A 9,050-nucleotide genomic window follows, 5' to 3' on the forward strand; every position below is an offset into this window, starting at 1 on the left:
AAGCCTTAATAACCTTCCAGAGGTTGACAAGCCTTAATAACCTTCCAGAGGTTGACAAGCCTTAATAACCCTCCAGAGGTTGACAAGCCTTAATAACCCTCCAGAGGTTGACAAGCCGTAATAACCCTCCAGAGGTTGACAAGCCTTAATAACCCTCCAGAGGTTGACAAGCCTTAATAACCCTCCAGAGGTTGACAAGCTTTAATAATCCTCCAGAGGTTGACAAGCCGTAATAACCCTCCAGAGGTTGACAAGCCTTAATAACCCTCCAGAGGTTGACAAGCCTTAATAACCCTCCAGAGGTTGACAAGCTTTAATAATCCTCCAGAGGTTGACAAGCCTTAATAACCCTCCAGAGGTTGACAAGCCTTAATAACACTCCAGAGGTTGACAAGCCTTAATAACCTTCCAGAGGTTGACAACCCTTAATAACCCTCCAGAGGTTGACAAGCCTTAATAACCTTCCAGAGGTTGACAACCCTTAATAACCCTCCAGAGGTTGACAAGCCTTAATAACCTTCCAGAGGTTCATTAAACCACATTAACCCTCCAGAGCCCTGACAGACCCACACAAGCACAGGCTGATATAAGCCTTAAACACACCAAATGAGACAGATGTGTACATCTGACAGCACTAGTTGACAGTGAGGGAACGAGGGGATCCGTCCCTCTAACTGAACGACCAACACCATACTGTCTGGCGGCCAATAGTCGTTCCTCTTTAGTGGCTGCCCATGTGAGTCGGGCTTCTGCACCCGCGCTTTAAACTAAGATTTCAGTTGCCGTTCATTGCTTATCGATACGAGGCCTTTTGGTGAGGCCTTTTGTGTGTGTGTGTGTGTGTGTGTGTGTGTGTGTGTGTGTGTGTGTGTGTGTGTGTGTGTGTGTGTGTGTGTGTGTGTGTGTGTGTGTGTTTGTTTCTTTATTCTAATGGTGCTTACTTAATTGAACTTTTGAGTGCCTAAGAGCCCCAATTTCCACAACTCTAGTATTTGCTGGTTACCACTATATCCGCCCGGAGGATGGGTATGGGGTCCACTACCACCCACAGGATGGGTATGGGGTCCACTACCACCCACAGGATGGGTATGGGGTCCACTACCACCCACAGGATGGGTATGGGGTCCACTACCACCCACAGGATAAGTATGGGTTCCACTACCACCCACAGGATGGGTATGGGGTCCACTACCACCCACAGGATGAGTATGGGGTCCACTACCACCCACAGGATGAGTATGGGTTCCACTACCACCCACAGGATGGGTATGGGGTACACTACCACCCACAGGATGAGTATGGGGTCCACTACCACCCACAGGATGAGTATGGGGTCCACTACCACCCACAGGATGAGTATGGGGTCCACTACCACCCGCAGGATGAGTATGGGGTCCACTACCACCCACAGGATGAGTATGGGGTTCACTACCACCCACAGGATAAGTATGGGTTCCACTACCACCCACAGGATGAGTATGGGGTCCACTACCACCCACAGGATGGGTATGGGGTCCACCACCACCCACAGGATGAGTCTGGGGTCCACTACCACCCACAGGACGGGTATGGGGTCCACTACCACCCACAGGATGTGTATGGGGTCCACCACCACCCACAGGATATGTATGGGGGTCCACCACCACCCACAGGATGGGTATGGGGTCTACTACCTCCCACAGGATGAGTATGGGGGTCCACTACCACCCACAGGATGGGTATGGGGTCCACTACCACCCACAGGATGGGAATGGGGGTACATTACCACCCACAGGAAGAGTATATGGGGTCCACTAGCACCAACAGGATGGGTATGGGGTCCACTACCACCCACAAAATGGGTATGGGGGTCCGCTACCACCCATGGGATGAGTATGGGGATCCACTACCACCCACAGGATGAGTATGGGGTCCACTACCACCCACAAAATGGGTATGGGGGTCCACTACCACCCACAGGATGGGCATGGGGGTCCATAACCCCCCACAGGATGGGTATGGGGTCCACCACCACCCACAGGATGAGTATGGGGGTCCACTACCACCCACAGGATGGGTATGGGGGTCCATAACCCCCCACAGGATGAGTATGGGGGTCCACTACAACCCATAGGATTGGTATGGGGTCCACCACCACCCACAGGATGAGTATGGGGGTCCAATACCACCCATAGGATGGGTATGGGGTCCACCACCACCCACAGGATGAGTATGGGGTCCACTACCACCCACAGGATGGGTATGGGGTCCACTACCACCCACAGGATGGGTATGGGGTCCACTACCACTCACAGGATGAGTATGGGGTCCACTACCACCCACAGGAAGAGTATGGGGTCCGGCACCACCCACAGGATGAGTATGGGGTCCACTACCACCCACAGGATGGGTATGGGGTCCACCACCACCCACAAGATGGGTATGGGGTCTACTACCACCCACAGGATGGGTATGGGGTCCTCTACCACCCACAGTATGAGTATGGGGTCCACTACCACCCACAGGATGAGTATGGGGTCCACTACCACCCACAGGATGGGTATTGGGTCCACTACCACCCTCAGGATGGGTATGGGGTCCTCTACCACCCACAGGATGAGTATGGGGTCCACTACCACCCACAGGATGGGTATTGGGTCCACTACCACCCACAGGATGGGTATGGGGTCCTCTACCACCCACAGGATGAGTATGGGGTCCACTACCACCCACAGGATGGGTATGGGGTCCTCTACCACCCACAGGATGGGTATGGGGTCCACCACCACCCACAGGATGGGTATGGGGTCCACTACCACCCACAGGATGGGTATGGGGTCCACTACCACCCACAGGATGAGTATGGGGTCCACTACCACCCACAGGATGAGTATGGGGTCCACTACCACCCACAGGATGGGTATGGGGTCCACTACCACCCACAGGATGGGTATGGGGGTCCATAACCCCCCACAGGATGGGTATGGGGTCCACCACCACCCACAGGATGAGTATGGAGTCCAATACCACCCACAGGATGGGTATGGGGTCCAATACCACCCACAGGATAAGTATGGGGTCCACCACCACCCACAGGATGAGTATGGGGTCCACTACCACCCACAGGATGAGTATGGGGTCCACTACCACCCACAGGATGGGTATGGGGTCCACTACCACCCACGAAATGGGTATGGGGGTCCACTACCACCCACAGGATGGGTATGGGGGTCCATAACCCCCCACAGGATGGGTATGGGGTCCACCACCACCCACAGGATGAGTATGGGGGTCCACTACCACCCACAGGATGGGTATGGGGGTCCATAACCCCCCACAGGATGAGTATGGGGGTCCACTACCACCCATAGGATTGGTATGGGGTCCACCACCACCCACAGGATGAGTATGGGGGTCCAATACCACCCATAGGATGGGTATGGGGTCCACTACCACCCACAGGATGAGTATGGGGTCCACTACCACCCACAGGATGGGTATGGGGTCCACTACCACCCACAGGATGGGTATGGGGTCCACTACCACCCACAGGAAGAGTATGGGGTCCAGCACCACCCACAGGATGAGTATGGGGTCCACTACCACCCACAGGATGAGTATGGGGTCCACTACCTCCCACAGGATGAGTATGGGGTCCACTACCACCCACAGGATGAGTATGGGGTCCACTACCACCCACAGGATGAGTATGGGGTCCACTACCACCCACAGGATGGGTATGGGGTCCACTACCACCCACAGGATGGGTATGGGGTCCACTACCACCCACAGGATGGGTATGGGGTTCCACTACCACCCACAGGATGAGTATTGGGTCCACTACCACCCACAGGATGAGTATGGGGTCCATAACCCCCCACAGGATGAGTATGGGGGTCCACTACCACCCACAGGATAGGTATGGGGTTCCACTACCACCCACAGGATGAGTATGGGGTCCACTACCACCCACAGGATAGGTATGGGGTCCACTACCACCCACAGGATGAGTATGGGGTCCACTACCATCTACTACATTATATTGCTCGTCTCATGTGTAGATTTTATATATGTATCTACAATTGACATAAGATTAATACTTTATTTCGTCCAAGTCTTCTTCTTTGGGTAGTTATGCCTTCGATTTGGAGTTCCCGTTTTCTTTTCCGGAAGCCTGATGACAGTGTGGGAGTGACTATGATAAATGGGGGACCTGGAGGACTTATTTTGGCGGCTTTGATTTATGTCTTGGTAGATGGAGTTATGGAGGTGTGTGTGTGTGTGTGTGTGTGTGTGTGTGTGTGTGTGTGTGTGTGTGTGTGTGTACTCACCTAGTTGTGTTTGTGGGGGTTGAGCTCTGGCTCTGTGGTCCCGTGTGTGTGTGTGTGTGTGTGTGTGTGTGTGTGTGTGTGTGTGTGTGTGTGTGTGTGTTTACTAGTTGTGTTTTTGCGGGGGTTGAGCTTTGCTCTTTCGTCCCGCCTCTCAACTGTCAATCAACTGTTTAGTAACTACTTTTTTTTTCTATTTTTTTTTCCACACCACACACACACACACCAGGAAGCAGCCCGTGACAGCTGACTAACTCCCAGGTACCTATTTACTCCTAGGTAACAGGGGCATTCAGGGTGAAAGAAACTTTGCCCATTTGTTTCTGCCTCGTGCGGGAATCGAACCCGCGCCACAGAATTACGAGTCCTGCGCGCTATCCACCAGGCTACGAGGCCCCCAAGGATAGTTCCAGTGTTGGTGTAGAATAGTCTATGTTCTATGCTTCTATTGTCACATATAATTAACGGACTTAAATTTTCTATATTAACTTTCCCAATTATAAATGTCCTGCCATTTATAGATAACATCTTTGCCTTCATGATAGACCATAAGGTTCATTGTTCCCCCAAAAAAACTAGAGAATTGATTTCTAATCAATTTTTCAAAAAAATCTTTTAATGTGTGATGTTAGTGTGACTGATTTACTGATTCTGGCAAAGTTTTACTACCTCCCTTGTGCAATGGAACTTTATCTGCTGATTTAAGTGCTGGTGGTATCTCCCCTGTACCCAGGATCTTTCTCCATATTACGATGGAACTTTACTGGTACTTTACATTACTTAATAAGTGTCAGAAGTGTCATATTAAACATCAAAAATCTGTCCAGATCATCAAATTTCATGTTGCAGGCGATGAGTCACAATAACGTGGCTGAAGTATGTTGACCAGACCACACACTAGAAGTTGAAGGGACGACGACGTTTCGGTCCGTCCTGGACCATTCTCAAGTCGAAACGTCGTCGTCCCTTTAACTTCTGGTCATCAAATTTCATGTTGTTTATTGGGGGGTGTTAAACATAGCCTCACATGTCTCTTTAGGATTTCACACATTTCTTTGTCTTTCTCTGTGGATGTGTCTTCAATTGCATGTATAGACCCAATAGTGATTTTTGTTTTTATTTGGATTTCTCACATGGAAAAAAATATTAGTGATTTTTCTGTGTCTCGTGTAAGGCTGCCTGTCCCAATTTCATTTGTTCGGATTGGTCTAATCTGCTATAACAGCTGGTCTATTTCTTCCATCTTTCTGATTAGATTAGATTTTCTTTGCGGGATGGTAGTTGTGTCTGCTTTGAGCGTAGTCGAGTCTGCTTTGAGCGTAGTCGTGTCTGCTTAGGCGAAGTCGTGTCTGTTTTAAGTGTAGTCGTGTCTGCTTTAAGCTTAGTTGTGTCTGTTTAAGCGTTGTTGTGTCTGCTTTAAGCGTAGTTGTGTCTGTTTAAGCGTTGTTGTGTCTGCTTTAAGCGTAGTTGTGACTGTTTAAGCGTTGTTGTGTCTGCTTTAAGCGTAGTTGTGTCTGCTTTAAGCGTTGTTGTGTCTGCTTTAAGCGTAGTCGTGTCTGCTTTAAGCGTAGTCGTGTCTGCTTTAAGCGTAGTCGTGTCTGCTTTAAGTTTAGTTGTGTCTGCTTTAAGCGTATTCGTGACTGCTTTAATTGTGGTAGTGTCTGCTTTAAGTGTAGTCGTGTCTGCTTTAAGTGTTGTCGTGTCTGCTTTAAGCGTAGTCGTATCTGCTTTAAGTGTAGTCGTGTCTACTTTAAGTGTTGTCGTGTCTGCTTTAAGCGTAGTCGTATTTTCTTTAAGCGCAGTCGTGTCTGCTTTAAACGTAGTCGTGTCTGCTTTAAGCATAGTTGTGTCTGCTTTAAGCGTAGTCGTGTCTGCTTTAAGCGTAGTCGTGTCTGATTTAAGTGTAGTCGTGTCTGCTTTAAACGTAGTCGTGTCTGGTTTAAGCGTAGTCGTGTCTGCTTCAAGCGTATTTGTGTCTGCTTTAAGCGTAGTCGTGTCTGCTTAAGGGTAGTCGTGTCTGCTTTAAGCGTAGTCGTGTCTGCTTTAAGCGTAGTCGTGTCTGGTTTAAGCGTAGTCGTGTCTGCTTAAGCGTAGTCATGTTTGCTTTAAGCATTGTCGTCTCTGCTTTAAGCGTAGTCGCGTCTGCTTTAAGCGTAGTCGTGTCTGCTTTAAGCGTAGTCGTGTCTGCTTTAAGCGTAGTCTTGTCTGCTTTGAGTGTAGTCGTGTCTGCTTTAAGCGTAGTTGTGTCTGCGTAAGCGTAGTCGTGTCTGCTTTAAGCGTAGTCGTGTCTGCTTAAGCGTAGTCGTGTCTGCTTTAAGCGTAGTCTTGTCTGCTTTGAGTGTAGTCGTGTCTCCTTTAAGCGTAGTTGTGTCTGCGTAAGCGTAGTCGTGTCTGCTTTAAGCGTAGTCGTGTCTGCTTAAGCGTAGTCGTGTCTGCTTTAAGCGTAGTTGTGTCTGCTTTAAGTGTAATCGTGTCTGCTTTAAGTGTATTCGTGTCTGCTCTAAGTGTAGTTGTGTCTGCTTAAGCGTAGTCGTGTCTGCTTTAAGCGTAGTCGTGTCTGCTTTAAGCGTAGTCGTGTCTGCTTTAAGCGTAGTCGTGTCTGCTTTAAGCGTAGTCGTGTCTGCTTTAAGCGTAGTCGTGTCTGCTTTAAGCGTAGTCGTGTCTGCTTTAAGCGTAGTCGTGTCTGCTTTAAGCGTAGTCGTGTCTGCTTTAAGCGTAGTCGTGTATGCTTTAAGCGTAGTCGTGTATGCTTTAAGCGTAGTCGTGTCTGCTTTAAGCGTAGTCGTGTCTGCTTTAAGCGTAGTCGTGTCTGCTTTAAGCGTAGTCGTGTCTGCTTTAAGCGTAGTCGTGTATGCTTTAAGTGTAGTCGTGTATGCTTTAAGCGTAGTCGTGTCTGCTCTAAGTGTAGTCGTGTCTGCTCTAAGCGTAGTCGTGTCTGCTCTAAGCGTAGTCGTGTCTGCTCTAAGCGTAGTCGTGTCTGCTTCAGCATATCAGTTATTTTTTTTAGAGTTGTCTTCTTTTTCTTGCTAGAGTAGTACACTCGGCCTGGTCGGGGACCGGGCCGCCGTGACGATGAGCCCCGAAATCATCGCAAGGCAAGCAGCCTGTGTGCTTCGGCAATCAATTGCACTATTGCTTGTTTTGAGCGCTGTGTTGCCTAAGCCTGGTACACCCATTGCACGTTGCACATTTATTCTTCCCAGTCTAGGGTTCCCGGTTCGAGTCTCCTAGACTAAAGCTAAATGGCTATCTATATTGAAGTATGACCTATAAGGGGCTATAAGGGTTATATATGGTATCTGAGATTGCTGTAACCAAAGGCACAAGGCAACATATACTGTAAAACCAAGTGTGTATGTGTGTTTGAGGCGTCAAACACAATGCCAACACCAACAGCCCACTGGATCTCACCTCCCTGGGGGAAGAACTGCGCGAAGATCCGTTTGAAGCCGTCCTCGTCCACCAGCCCCGTTGGACATTCCTGCAATACAACAGAACGACGTTAGAATAAACGGTAGAGGGTCTGTTGGTCCATACGAGGCAGCTCCTGTTGGTCCATATGAGGCAGCTGCTATTGGTCCAAACGAGGCAGCTGCTATTGGCCCATACGAGGCAGCGCCTGTTGGTCCATACGAGGCGGCTCCTATTGGTCCATACGAGGCGGCTCCTATTGGTCCATACGAGGCAGCTCCTATTGGACCATACGAGGCAGCTCCTATTGGTCCATAAGAGGCAGCTCCTATTGGTCCATACGAGGCAGCTGCTATTGGTCCATACGAGGTAGCTCCTATTGGTCCATAAGAGGCAGCTCCTATTGGTCCATACGAGGCAGCTGCTATTGGTCCATACGAGGCAGCTCCTATTGGTCCATACGAGGCAGCTCCTATTTGACCATACGAGGCAGCTCCTATTGGTCCATACGAGGCAGCTGCTATTGGTCCATACGAGGCAGCTGCTATTGGTCCATACGAAGCAGCTCCTATTGGTCCATACGAGGCAGCTCCTATTGGTCCATACGAGGCAGCTCCTATTGGACCACACGAGGCAGCTGCTATTGGTCCATACGAGGCAGCTCCTATTGGTCCATACGAGGCAGCTCCTATTGGTCCATACGAGGCAGCTGCTATTGGTCCATACGAGGCAGCTGCTATTGGTCCATACGAGGCAGCTGCTATTGACCCATACTAGGCAGCTCCTATTGACCCATACGAGGCAGCTGCTATTGGTCCATACGAGGCAGCTCCTATTGGTCCATACGAGGCAGCTCCTATTGGTCCATACGAGGCAGCTCCTATTGGTCCATACGAGGCAGCTGCTATTGGTCCATACGAGGCAGCTGCTATTGGTCCATACGAGGCAGCTGCTATTGGTCCATACGAGGCAGCTGCTCTTGGTCCATACGAGGCAGCTGATACAACAAGGACAGAGATCGACTGATAAAGATAGTGTTCATAAACAAGACAACAAAGGAGGAAATTCTTAGCATAGAAGAGCCAATTGTTAAATGTAAGGGGATACAAAAGGTATTTGTACAGAGGGATATGACAAGGGATGAGAGAATAATGGCAGCAGACGCAAAGAAGAAGTGCAGGGGGAGAAGAGAGAACCAGGGAGACCACATTCCTCAACTCATCACTCCCAGAAGGGAGTGGGAAACCCCCCACCAGCATTTCAGCAACCCAAGAGAGGAATACAACAACCCCCCCTCCTTCTTATAGAAACAATTAACCCCTGTCCCCATTC

The 9,050-nt window shown here is 49.8% G+C and overlaps 1 protein-coding gene across 1 annotated transcript in view; it reads right to left on the bottom strand.

Moving 5' to 3' along the window:
- Window positions 1-7,788, bottom strand: part of LOC123749579 (Kv channel-interacting protein 4) — a gene marked incomplete at its 5' end in the record, with an annotated part of 14,630 nt that extends 6,842 nt beyond the window's left edge. The window contains 1 exon segment of the mRNA XM_045731689.2: window positions 7,719-7,788. Coding sequence (XP_045587645.1) covers window positions 7,719-7,788 — 70 coding nt within the window.
- Window positions 7,789-9,050: the final 1,262 nt, after the last annotated feature.

Source organism: Procambarus clarkii, chromosome 18 (assembly GCF_040958095.1).
Source record: "Procambarus clarkii isolate CNS0578487 chromosome 18, FALCON_Pclarkii_2.0, whole genome shotgun sequence".
Classification (NCBI taxonomy): Eukaryota; Metazoa; Arthropoda; class Malacostraca; order Decapoda; family Cambaridae; genus Procambarus; species Procambarus clarkii.